A 14214-nucleotide genomic window follows, 5' to 3' on the forward strand; every position below is an offset into this window, starting at 1 on the left:
TTTTCTGTATCAGGTACTGTGCAAAGCACCCTCAGCCACAACTCTGATACTCAACTGTAAGCAGGTGCTATGCATACCCTCTTTTACATCTGAAAAACAGGAATAGCAAGGTGGTCATTTGCCCAAGGTCAAACCACTAGCCCAGCATCACACCTGAGGTCACCACTTCCGATGCTGTGCTCACGACCCTGCTGTGTTTCCACCTGCTTTTCCCACCAAGGGCTATGATTCTGAATCCAGTCCTCATGTCACCAAGCACCCAGTGAATGCCCAGGGCTGTGCGTGCAAAGTAAACATCTCATCTTGGCTCCTGGTCAAATACATGTGTAAATAGTTCGAAAAAATCCAAAGCAATATAAATGTCTAGGTATTTGTAGTAAGCTGTGAGCTGGTGTCAGTCAAGAACACCTTCATGGAAGTAGATTTCAAGGTGGGTTCAGAGGAGGGAGGGGACCCAATATGCCCCAAAGTGTGGTCTGATGACACCTGAATCAGAATCATCTGGGCCAATGCCTAGACCTTGGTTTTGATTCCAGTGAGAGTGGGCATAGAGGGAACTTACCTCAACATAATAAACGCCATTTACAACAAACCCAGAGCTAACATCATTCTCAACAGTGAAAAGCTGAAAGCATTCCCTCCAAGATCAGGAATAAGACAAGGCTGTCCACTGTCGTGACTTTTATTCAATATACTAGTGGAAGTCCTAGCCACGGCAGTCAGAGAAGAAAAAGAAATAAAAGGGATCCAAACGGGAAAAGAAGTAAAACTGTCACTGTTTGCAGATGACATGATACTATACATAGAAAATCCTAAAGATGCTACCAGAAAACTACTAGAGCTCATCAGTGAATTCAGTAAAGTTGCAGGATACAAAATTAATACACAGAAATCTCTTGCATTCCTACACACTAACAGCAAAAGATCAGAAAGAGAAATTAAGGAAACAATCCCATTTACCATCACGTCAAAAAGAATAAAATAGCAATAGGGACTTCCCTGGTGGTCCAGTGGTAAAGAATCCGCCTTACAGTGCAGGGGACTTGGGTTCCATCCCTGGTCGGGAAAATTGGATCCCACATGCCGCAGGGCAACTAAGCCCACATGCCACAACTACTGAGCTTGCGCACCTCAACTAGAGCCTGCATGCCGCAAACTACAGAGCCCACACGTTCTGGAGCCTGCGCACCACAACTAGAGAAGAGAAAACCCACATGCCACAACTAGAGAGAACCCCGTGCACCACAATGAAGAGCCCGCGTGCCACAATGAAAGATCCCGCATGCCACAACGAAGACCCAATGCAGCCAAAAATAAAAATAAATAAATAATAGATCTTAAAAAAAAAAAAAAATATATATATATATATATATATATGTAGGAGTAAACATACCTGAGAAGACAAAAGACCTTTACTCTGAAAACTATAAGATGCTGATGAAAGAAATTGAAGATCACACAAATAGATGGAAAGATATACCATGTTCTTGATTGGAAGAATCAATATTGTCAAAATGACTATACTACCCAAAGCAATCTACAGATTCAGAGCAATCCCTATCAAATTACCAATGGCGGACTTCCCTGGTAGTCCAGTGGTTAAGGCTCCACACTTCCAATGCAGGGGGCACAGATTTTATCCCTTGTCAGGGAACTAAGATCCCACATGCCGTCGGGCACAGCCAGAAAAAAAATTACCAAAGGCATTTTTCGCAGAACTAGAACAAAAAATTTTTTAATTTGTATGGAAACACAAAAGACCCCGAATAGCCAAAGCAATCCTGAGAAAGAAAAATGGAGCTGGAGGAATCAGGCTCCCTGACTTCAGACTATTCTACAAAGCTACAGTCATCAAAACAGTATGGTACTGGTGCAAAAACAGAAAGATAGATCAATGGAACAGGATAGAAAGCCCAAAAGTAAACCTATGCACCTATGGTCAATTTATCTATGACAGAGGAGGCAAGAACATACAGTGGAGAAAAGACAGTCTCTTCAATAAATGGTGCTGGGAAAACTGAACAGCTACATGTAAAAGAATGAAATTAGAACACTCTCTAACACCATACACAAAAATAAACTCAGAATGGATCAAAGACCTAAATGTAAGTCTGGACATTATAAAACTCCTAGAGGAAAACATAGGCAGAACACTCTTTGACATAAATTGCAGCAATGTCTTCTTTGATCCACCTTGTAGAAGTAATGAAAATAAAAACAAAAATAAACAAATGGGACCTAATTAAACTTGAAAGCTTTTGCACAGCATAAACAAAATGAAAAGACAACCCACAGAATGGTGTTGCCAACCCCATTTGCCAACAAAGTGACCAACAAAGTATTAATCTCCAAAATATACAAACAGCTCATGCAGCTCTATATCAAAAAAAAAAAAAAAAAGAAACCAAACAACCCGATCACAAATGGGCAGAAGATCTAAATAGACATTTCTCCAAAGAAGACAAAGAAATGGCCAAAAAACACATAAAAAGACATCAACATCACTAATTATTAGAGGAATGCAAATCAAAACTACAATGAGGTATCACTTTTGTCAGAATGGCCATCATCAAAAAGTCTACAAACAGTAAATGCTAGAGAGGGTGTGGAGAAAGGGAACCCTTGTACACTGTTGTGGGGAATGTGAGTTGTTACAACCAATATGGAGAACAGTATGGAGCTTCCTTAAACTAAAAACAGAGTTACCATATGATCCAACGATCCCACTCCTGGGCATATATCCGGAGAAAGTCATAATTCGAAAAGATACATGCACCCCAATGTTCACTGCAGCACTATTTACAATGGCCTAGACATGGATGCAACCTAAATGTCCATCGTCTCAAATTCCTCAGGTTTTGTACTTGGGAAATGGAAGGAGCACTGATTAGAAAGCAGGGAGAGGAAAGCAGTTTGGTGGAAGAGACCAAATTTAGTTTTATTTATGTTGATTGAAAGATACGGTGGAATTTCTAAGAAAGGGGTTGGCTTTACAGAAACTTTTTCTGTAAAAGGCCAGACGGTAAATATTTCAGCCTTCGTGGGCCTCTTAGGTCTCTGTTACGTACGCTCCTGAGTGGAGGGGTTTATTTACAACCTTTAAAGATACAAAAACCATTCCCACCTCATGGGCTGTGGTTTGCCAACTCCTGCCCTAAGCAAACTGTCCTATAACAGCTGAAAACACAAGCATAAAACGTGATGAGAAGTCAAGGCCAGAAATCCAATTCACTACTGAGTCAGTGTCCATTCATTTCTTACTGCCTGCCTCTTTCACTGTTGATAGTTAACTCTTACTAGTGATTATAAAAGTTTTTTTAAAAAACAAAACATACCATTGTTAAAAAAAAAAGTATGTTCCATCAGTGAAGCCCAGTGTTCCCAATTCCAGCCCCACCAGTGGTCCCCTCAAGGGACTCTGCAGCCCAGCGACAGGCCAGCACAGGCAGAAACAGCGCTGTGGACCGGGAGCCATGAGGCCTTCACCTCACTTTCTGGTTGGATACTTTGAGGTAGGTCCCAGTGTCCACACTTTACAGACAGGAACAAAGCTCAGAGGTCACGTGGTCTGCCCGGTTCACTCCCGCACGCCTTTAGCCCCACAGTGGGCTGGCAAAGTGCTCTCTCCCTAGCCGCCAGAGTCACCAGAACAACCCTGCCTCTCCTTTGGATACTGAAGTTGTAACAGAACCTGTGAAAATCTGTTCTTAATATATGGGCATTCACTAAGGCCTAGCCGTAAGTGGAGGTCCGCTAGGGAAGACTACTCTGGAAGAAAATGGAACTTGTAACAGACACCCGGCAGGTAACTCCTACATCAAAGCACCCCGTTACTTAACATGAGGACAGAAATGCTGGCGCAGTTACCCACTCTTACAAAGCCAAAAGGCACTGGCTCAAATCAGAGACACTTGCAACGGTTGGTTCTAATGCCAAATGGGCAGAAGACTCTTCAAAGGATATTCAGCACCATTGCTTTTCCTACAAGAAGAGAAGCCTCTGATCCCAGAGCCCCTGGCACTGCTTCTACAGTAACAGCGAGGCAGGGCCACCCGACCAGGAGGCTGGCGCCTACACAGACCACGGGATGGCCTGGGGCCCAGCTTCCGGAAAATACTCTCGGTTTCTCTTGAACATCAGCCCAGTAACTTCTGGTTTATCTGCATATTTGACACAGTAACTAGTGCATTTCAACTTTATTCCTACCAGACTTCAGGGCCACAATAACAGGGATGTAACACAGGAAACTGAGGAAAGGCAGCAGAATTCTGGATTTCTTTCTATGCTTTTGGCAAAAAAATAAACCTTACACAAGTAATACATTGTCAAAATAAATACCTCCTCCTGATACACATTTCTCTAAAACACTAAACTGCTTGGTTTGGTTAAACATAAAAATGTATCCCATTTCATGTTCAGAAACTAAAATGAAATAAGGATGCTTTCTTTATGTTACTGTATATATATAATTAAAAACACATGTCCGTAATTAAATCTAAGGTCTGTGGTCAGTGGGAGATAATGAAGTCTGACAAATTAAGTGATGTTTGTAGAACACGAGACTTGAGTAGGGGCAGGTCGGCGGAGGTTGGGCAGAGGCCACGCCCAGCCCCTGACGGAGCACAGGGCTCCTGGGGCACGGAGCGCCAGGCCTGGTCTGAGCAGTCACAGCTGGACCTGGCAGGAGCCCCGGGGCTGACGGCCTGGAAGGTGTCATGTTAACAAGCTCCAAGGCCAACCTCAGGCTCTCACGTTTAAAACCTGCTCCCGCCCTCTGACAGGTCATCCTTCCTGAGAATCCGAGGCAAATATCCACCCAGCAAACCTGCGGATCAGCACCCACAAGAACTTTCCATTTGAATGTGGGAGGTTACAGAGTGTGAGAAAGCCGTTCCTTTTTCACCCTGATACTTTGGTTTCTAGGAAAGGGATATCAAAAGTTTAACTTCTTAAACAAAAAATCTTTCCACCAAAAAAAGAAAGGTAAAGGTGAACGACAGGCCCGAATGTAGCAAATTCAGCCCCTTTCCAGAGTCCTTCTCCTCAGTGTCCCCAGGCACGCATGCAGTAACCACGAATGTTCCCTCAGACACACATGTAGAGCGTGTGTGTACAGCCCCGGCTGTCAACTTGCTGCCCGGACTCTGTGTCTCCTGTCCTGGGTGCAGGGAACCACAAGGCCAGGTGCCAGTGGTGCTTCAAGCCCTGGCGCAGGCGGGGGCTGCCAGCCCCTCCAGCTCTGAGTTCACGCAGCCGATAACCCACTCCAAGGCCTTGTGACCCGGCTGAGAGAATAGCAGTGAGGATCCTCCCGGGGAAGAAGGCCTCGGTCAGGTCCCACCGCGCTCACCTTCTCCAGCCTCCTGCCTAGGTCATCTCAGGAGAGGGGCCGCCCCTGGGTGCTGGGGGTACCTTCTGAAGGTCAGTGCAACAGCAGTGTTGACAGATACTCATTAAGAAACACTAGCAGAGAGTATTTCTCAAATTAGAAATCAAGGTTAAGTTTCACACGGCCATCCACACAGCTTCGTGTATTCTGTCAGACAACATTTGCTACTGTACTAATGGTGAATTCCAAATACAAATAAATATTGAATCCACTTCCAGACCAAACTGAAAGTTACAAAGCCAAACACTTTTGCACTAAACAAATTTTGAAGATAATCACTACTGCTTTCTTAATGACTAACACCCCCCAAGAAAAAAATGTATTGATAATGGAAAACATAGGAGAATAAAAACCCAGCACATGCATGTGCTTATTTTTACCCAACTTCAGTCTACCAGAAAATTAAAGAGTCCAAATAACTGACATTTACAACTGTCCTTGCCCTAAAAATGCAATCTTCCTCCAAAACTACGCAGGGAATTTCTGCACACCATAGCCATTGTAGAAGACTCACAAGAATCCACCCTTTCTGGCACTTTTATCTCCACTTCAAAAATGTGGTTTGCACAGACTCACAGATACAGAAAACTAGAGGTTACCAGTGGGGAGAGGGAAGGGGCGCGATAGGGGTGGGGGATTAAGAGGAACAATCTACTACGTATAAAATAGAGAAGCAATAAGGATATATGGTACAGCATAGGGAATATACTCAATATTTTATAATAACTATAAATGGAATATAACCATTAAAAATTGTGAATCACTATGTAGTACACCTGAAACTTATATAAAATACTGTAAATCAACTATACTGCAATAAAAATGTATGTATATACATATATTTTTTAAAACCATGGTTTCCAAAATGACAAATATTCATGTCTCCCTCTAGAACAGAACTCCCTACATGACAAGTTTAGACCATTACCTCTATGAGATTATACAGAGTTACCTAGAGGTCATGGAACAAGAGGTTCACTGCAAAAAAGAGTCACCCAGTGTAGAGGGCAATGCTTCGCGCTGACTGTGTCAGAGTAAAGCCCCCAACACAGACAGACACAGAGGAAAGCTCCCTTCACACTCATCTCTATAGACAGGAGGGAAGCAAGGACAGGATGCCATAATGAACAGGAAAGATTTAGAAATCTAGAATACAGTTTGCCAAGACAAAAACTAGTGGAAAAGTTGGAAGGTTTGTCAATTTTGTTAATCTTTTCAACAAAACAACTCTGGTTTAATAATTCTATTATTTTCCTATTCTCTGTTTCCTACTCAGCTTACAAGTATTTTGTTAAGGATTTTTGCATCAATATTCTTAAAGGATATCAGTATGTAGTTTTATTTTCTGGGGGTGTCTTTGCCTAATTTTAGTATCAGGCTAATACCGGTCTCTCAGAATGTTAGGATGTATTCCCTCCTCTGTTTTTTTGGAAAAGTTTGTGAAGGATTGTTAATTCTTCTTTAATGTTTGAACTTTTCTTTGTTGGGAGGCTTTTAATTACTGATTCAATCTCTACGTGTTACAGGCCTGTTGAGATTTTCTGTTTCTTCCTGAATCAGTTTTGGTAAGTTGTGTGTTTCTAGAAATTTGTCCATCTCACTTAGGTTATCTCATTTGTTCTGGTATAATCGTTCATAGTACAGGCATAACTTGGAGATATGGCAGGTTCAATTCCAGACCATGAAAATAAAGCGAATATCACAATAAAGCGAGTCACAAGAAATTTTTGGTTTCCCAGTGTATATGAAGTTAATTTTATACTATACTGTAGTATATTAAGTATGCAATACCATTATATCTAAAAATATATATACATACTTTAATTTAAAAATACTTTATTGCTAAAAAATGCTAATTATCTGAGCCTTCAGCATGTTGTAGTAGTGACATCAAAGATCACTGATAACAGATCCCCGTAACAAATATAATGAAAAAGTTTGAAATATTTCAAGAATTACCAAACCATGACACAGAGACATGATGTGAGCAAATGCTATTGGAAAAATGGTGCCAACAGACTTGCTTGAGGCAGAGGTGCCATAAACCTTCAATTTGTAAAAATAAAATGCAGTATCTGCAAAGTGCAGTTAAGTGAAATGCAATAAAATGAGGTATGCCTGTATTTTCTTATATCCTTTTACTTCTGTAAGGTCTGTAGTAATGCCCCCACTTTCAATTCTGATTTTTTTATTTTGAATCCTCTTTTGTTCTTGGTCAGTCTAACTAAAGGTTTGTCAATTTTGTTAATCTTCTCAAAACAACTTTTGGTTTCAATAATTCTATATTTTCCTAGTTTCTATTTCATCTCCTCTCTAATCTTTATCATTTCTTTCCTTCTGCAAGCCATGGATTTAGCTGCTTCTTCACTTTCTATGTCCTTAAAGTCAGGTTAATGATTTGACAGCTTTCCTCTTTTTTTAACGTATGTGTTTGTAACTATGAATTTCCATCTGAGCACTGCTCTCACTGCATAAGTTTTAATATGTTGTTTTCATTTTCATTCATCCCATTTTATGATTTCACTTATAATTTCTTCTTTGACTCACTTGTTGTTAGATGTACATTTTTTAAATTCCACATTTGTGAATTTTCCAGTTTTCCTTAAGCTATTGATTTCTAACTTCATTTCTAACTTCATTATGATCACAAAAGATACTTTCTATGATTTCAGTCTTCTTAAATTTACTGACACTTGGTTTTTGGCCTAACATATGGTCTATCCTGGAGAATATTCCATGTGCTCTTGAGAAGAATGTGTATTCTGCTGTTATTGAGTGAAGTGTTCTATATGTTAGGTCAAGTTGGTTTACAGTGTACTTCAAATCCTCCATTTATTTACTGATCTTCTGTCTATCCAATAATGGACATTCTATCCATTATTGAAAGTGGACTATTGAAGTCTCTATCATAGAATTGTCTATTTCTCTCTTCTGCTAATGTTTGCTGCATATATTTGGGGGTTCTGTAGTGTGGTATATATATATCTTTCTTTGCCTTTTGTAACAATTTTTGCCTTAAAGTCCATTTTTTCTGATATTAGTGTGGCCACCCAGCTCAGCTCTCTTTTAGTTACCATTTTCATGGAATATCTTTTTCCATCCTTTCACATTTAACCTATTTATCTCTTTGGCTTTAAAGTGAGTCTTTTATAGGCAGGATATATAGTAGGATCATGTTTTTTCATCCATTCTGCCAATCCCTGTCTTTTAATTGGTAAACTTAATCCAGTTACCTTTAAAGTAAATGTTAAAGATGTACTAACTTCTTACATTTTGCTATTTGTTTTCTATAAATTTCACAACTTTTGTTCCTGAATTCTTTCTTCACTGCTTCCTATTATGTTTGATTTTCTTCTAGTATAACATTTTGATTCCCCCTTTGTTTTATTTTTTATATAGTTTTTAGTTATTTTCTTACTGTGTATTCTGGTAATTATAATTTCATCTTAAATTCATAAAAATCTAGTTTGAATTGATACCAGTTTTAGCTTCAATAGTGTATTAGTCAGGGTTCTCCAGAGAAACAGAACCAATAGAATGTGTGTGTGTGTATACACATACACACACACACACACACACACACACACACACACACATACACACAGGGATTTATTTTAAGGAATTGGCTGCTCTACTTTTGGAGGCTGCGAAGTCCAAAATCTGCAGGGTGGGTTAATCAAGATTCATTCTGCGCCCCACTTGTTGGTTTAGGTATTTGACTAGAATCCAGAGTTCTACAAAAGTTGATTCTGTCATATTTTTTCTTGCCAGTTTATTGACTGTTTCAATGGGAGGACTGTTCATTGATTTGTTTCAGAAGTGGGAGCACCCACCTCTACCATTTTCCATGAAGTCACTATTTATGTATTTTTTTAACCTTTAATTTTGAAATTAATGTAGACTTACTGGAAGCTGCAAAGGTAGTACAGGAACAGCCAACGTCCCTCAGCAACGTTTTACATAATTGTAGTGCAGCATCAAAACCAGGAATTTAACACACATAGTGCAGCACAGAGAGCTTTAAAAAAGATCACTTCAAGCAAGGCTTAGCTGTATGAAATTTCACATCAGAGACAAAGAGATCCTGAAAGCTTTCAGAGAGAAAAAAAAAGCCACATACAGAGGCTCAGGAATTGGAGTGGAAAACGATGGAGCAGTGCCTTCCAAATTCTGAAAGTATTTTTATCTACAGCTGTATGTCCAACCAAGCTTTGAGTGAAGAGTGGGAACAGAAGGCACATTTTCAGATGTGCCAAATCTTGGAAGCTACTATGGCGTGTCCTTCCCCATCCTGTGGTAAGAAAGAGAGAGAGGAACGCAGGGAGGCCAGGAGACAAGGGCTCCAGGAGGGGAGACAGGCCGAGGAAATGGCCAGGAGGGATGACAGCCACACAGCTGCTGGTCAGAGAGAGCAAGACTGGCCTCCAGGAAGTACAGCACCAGAGAAATGAGAAAGGGGTGTGCTACCTACAGGGTCTGACCTTGGAAAAGGATGTCACAAGGTGCTGCAGAGAGCAGGTGAAGAGGTGAAGAGTGTGGGGGACTCAGCCAGAGACTTCTAAAAATAAGATTAAACAGATGAAGAGGATAAGACAGTTACTACCTTCAAGGAGAAAAAAGCTACGTAAGAAAGAAAATGTAGGAACTTCCCTGGTGGTCCAGTGGGTAAGAGTCCGTGCTCCCGATGCAGGGGGCCCAGGTTCAATCCCTGGTCAGGGAACTGGATCCCACATGCCACAACTAAGAAGTCCTCATGCCACAACTAAAGATCCTGCGTGCCGCAGTGAAGATCCCACATGCCACAAATAAGACCCGGCGCAGCCAAAATAAATAAATAAATATATTTTTTTAAAAAGAAAGAAAATGTAATTACAGTACACTTTTTCACTTGGTTATGTATGTTAGGTTAGGTTAGGTTAGGTTACTATGTTATACATAGTTATGTATGTTTTAATTATGGAACCAATGTGCTTTTAACAATAAGTTACAATATAGCTACATTGGAGAAATGGGAGAGGGGAAGAAGATTTAAGAGAGAAAATAACCATCTACCATGGCAGGAAGTCAGCAGATAAAGTCTAAAATTGTTGAATCAAGAAATAGCAGAATATGCTTATTTATTTAGAAATCTAACAGTAAATGCCAAAACTATCAAAAGAGTGAACAGTCCCGTCAGAAGGGTAGAAGAGTGCTTTGCAGAAGAGGTAAGAGGGATTGTTTTTGTCATAAAACTTTTAACTCTATTTCACCTTACGCTATGTGCATAAAATATTCTCATAAAAATAAAAATGAATTTCATTTCATTTTGGATTGGAAGTACTATTATCAAAGAAAAAGCAGTACCTAAAAAAACCACAGTAGAATATAGTTCTACCCATCCTTTACGGAGAGCTTCTCTGAAGTTTTTATAATTTGAAACACACTAAAAGAGATACTACATTTTACTTTTGAAAATGAGAAAATTAGAACTCCCAGTGGGAGGTACCTTGATGCTAACAGGACAGCTGAGAGCTTGAAATCACAGCCCTTTTGCTGCGACCTCCTGACAGTGGCTGTGGGTGCCTGCGTGGCGAGGAGCAGTACAGGCTGCGGTCCGGCCGGGGGCCCCGGATGGCGGGACAGTCTAGTTGCAGCCCAAGGGCAGAGCATGCGGCTATCCCCACCAATTCTAACTGTCCCTGTGTTGCCCCAACTCTAGCGTGTGCAGATCCGTGACAGGGGTAAGACACGGACACACGTCAACTGCCTCTGAGGTGACAACTGGTGGCCAGATGTGTGTGAAGAGACCGGCAGTGGGACTGTGGATCAAGGGCGAGTGAGGGAAATGGGGTGTCCTCTGAAAAGAGACAAGCTCTTTAGTGAGACCCCGAGAGTCGGCAGGAGAGCTGGAGCTGAGGAAGGACAGATAAGGCCCCACAGCCGTCTGAGCAAACCCGACGCGGGTGGCAGAGCAGGTGCGTGGCTCAGCATGGAGTGGACAGAGCGGCGGCCCGGCCTCCTCCCAGCAGGTCTGCTCCCCGGGCCTCGCTCCACGGGCGCCACCACCAGCTGGACCTCCTGCCCTGTGTGATCATGACCGACAAGGCTGGCGGAGGCTGTGGCCCAGCAGCTCCCGCCTATCCCAACCCAGCCAGGACTGCACTCCAGACTTGCTTCTTCCTTCTTCTCTTCCTTTTCCTGCTTTTTGATGGTTTTTTTGGTGAGGCATCTGATTAAAAATTGAGGCAGTTTAGCTCTAGTTTATGAGGAAACAGAATGTGACAGAGTCCACAACTCAAAGTGACAGCATCACATACACACCACACACACTCCACACACACCATCAAACACACACATGCACATGCACAAGCAGGACGCCCACAAGGTGGGCAGGCTGTCTGCATGAGGTCACCCTAGTGGTTCATCCAAGGAAGAAGGTCGTGATCCTGAGTTCAAGGTAAAGGTCCTGGCAAACTTAAGCATCACTGGCTTAAACAAAATCAGCAGGAAGTTCTTAAAGGAGCCTGAGCCACGGGGCTCACGTCTGTTGACAGAGGCGCTGAGTGTGCACACATGCTACAGACAGACTGACCGACTGACCGACCGACGGTGGGAAGCAGGGCCCAGAGCAGCACAGCTCGGAAAGCCAAGAGTGAGAGGAGGTTCAAGGAAGGAGGAAGGAGTAAGGATTCCCTGAACAGAGGGAAGCAGAAGTACAGAGACGACTGCTGACCACACGAGTGTCAAATCCGCTCTGACACCCCAGCCACTTGGCCTAGGAAACCAAGGAGTGTTTGTGAAGCTCATGGAAATGCTGCAGATGGCTTCGGCCACAAAAAGCTACTGGCCAGTGAGGATGCACAGCTGGCAGCATGAGGGGAGGAGGGCTGCCTTCTCACCACAGCACTGACGCCCAGGCCTGGGGCACCTTCACAGGAACGTGGGTAGGTATTCTAGTCTTGCCCCCAATGAAAACTGCCCCCATAAGATCAGCCCTTCACACTGTCTGGACCTGCTCGTGAGAGCCTTCCTGCTGAGGACACCCAGTCCCAGGACACATGACCATGTGCTGAGAACAGCTTGAAGGAGAAGCTGAACTGCCCTCAGAGACGAGATAACAAACCTGAACATAAATCCTGCCACAAAACGAGTTGGTGCATTCAGAGGAGGATGAACCCAGTTAGGTTCTTCACTACACGGCTGGAGACCCCCATGCAGCTGTGTCTTGCAGACCCCCTCCCAGCACGCAGGCCATGCACACGGTGAGCGGGCACCAGATCCTCCCCAGGTTCAAGAATCCTGTAGTTACCGCCGCTCAGCACAAGGGGCGCTGCAGGCCTCGTTAGCTCAGGGCGCGTTCAGCATTTTCAATTATCCACTCAATAGCAGCCCACCCCTGGAGCAACACAGAAAGATTTCAACGTGGTGTCAGAAGTCCTGCCTGTCTCATTGCAGACAGCAGGCTATGCAGGTCACATAAATGCACAGGGACAGCCCCGCAGCTCTGCAGCAAATGCAGCCAAGACGTTCTGCAGGCAGCTTCTCAGCCCCAGAAATAAGGTGGCACCTGTTCTGCCTGAAATTGCCGCACCAGCTTGAGCTATGCTGAGTCCGCAACCTTCATGAGTGCCGTTACCTACTGAGGGCAGTGATGGGAGCATGGCCCCTCAGCCTCCTCCGTGAGTCACCCCTAACTTCTAGCTCCTGAACTGCGTGCGGGGCCACCCGCCTCTCCACCTCCATCTCCCCCTCCAGTTCCCCCTCTGGCTTCTCCTCCATCTTCAGGCCACTGGCTGCCCCGGCATCCCCCAAACGTGTCTGGGATGCTGTCGGATGGCAACCACAGCTGGGGCAGCTGTGATTCTCCACAGGCCTCCAAAACAGCAACCCCCAAATAAAGTGAAATAAAAGACCTTGATCTGGCCTCACTGAGTTTCCCCTGACTTTTCTCATAAAGGGCTGAGGTGAATGGTCTCACCCAGTGCTGCCTTCCTCCCAAAATATTCTTCAGCAAACACTCAGGCCTGCCCTAAGCCAGACCCCAGACACACAGAGTGAGTCGGTCAGGTTCTGTCCCCAGGGCTCGCAGAGTGGACGTGATGCGTGCTGCTCTGGGCAGGGGGCCTCCCCAACTTCCTTGAACTGAGCTGAGCTACTGCCGACCTTCCTCAAATCTGGATTTTTCTAAAAATAGGGCAGACTGGCTCTGTATTAGTGACTAGACCAATGAGCCTAAACGCAAGAATAAATGGCTCTTGGCCAAGCCGTGACCTGAGCGTGGTAGGAAGGGAAGGACGGCTTAGGTGCCATCCCACTGGTCCCAGAATGAAGAATCTCTTCTGACCAAAAAGAACGAGAGAGAGAAGGGGAGAGGGGAGAGTCGGGGTGGCGGCAGAAGGAGGATGGCAAGGGGAGCTGGGCAAACAGCCAGGCCCTGCTCTGGCACCCAGCACTGCCTGGGATGTGCCTCCCAAACACCCAAGCTCTTCCTGCCAACCCCGCTGGAGAGGCCAGGGCTGACAGCCTCCTGGTCATCCCTCCCCCACTCCCTCCACAAGGCTCGCTCCCAAATCCCACCAGAGCGAGAGGCAAAGGGAAACCCTGCACACGGAGAAGCTCAGCCAGAGCCACTCAATGCCGATTAAATATGAAACTGCTGAAAATCCCGAGTGTCCTGCCTGCCCACGCCAATACCTGTCCTGGAGGTGTGGGGTGTGTCTTGTTAACTGAGCCCAGATGGTTTGGCTCCTGAAAGGGGTGGCTGCCTTGCTGGCCTGTGTTCCCCCAGGCCTGGAGCCGTCCCCACCTGCCCGCGGTCAGTAGGACCCCCGCTCATCGGGACCCCA

General features: G+C 44.1%; 1 protein-coding gene across 20 annotated transcripts in view; it reads right to left on the reverse strand.

Moving 5' to 3' along the window:
- PRELID3A (PRELI domain containing 3A) overlaps positions 1–14214 on the reverse strand; it is a 108709-nt gene that overhangs the window by 51384 nt on the left and 43111 nt on the right. For 2 of the 20 annotated variants that reach the window (XM_027088523.1, XM_027088525.1), the window contains exon 6: positions 10175–11597. The exons of 16 other annotated variants lie outside the window; for them this stretch is intronic. In XM_027088523.1, coding sequence (XP_026944324.1) covers positions 11460–11597 — 138 coding nt within the window. In that variant the 3' untranslated portion in view covers positions 10175–11459. 2 more of the 20 variants (XM_027088531.1, XM_027088533.1) reach the window with 1 other exon arrangement.

The sequence above is a fragment of the Aethalodelphis obliquidens genome, unplaced genomic scaffold (assembly GCF_003676395.1).
Source record: "Aethalodelphis obliquidens isolate GAN/ISIS:26980383/991018 unplaced genomic scaffold, ASM367639v1 scaffold63, whole genome shotgun sequence".
NCBI lineage: Eukaryota > Metazoa > Chordata > Mammalia > Artiodactyla > Delphinidae > Aethalodelphis > Aethalodelphis obliquidens.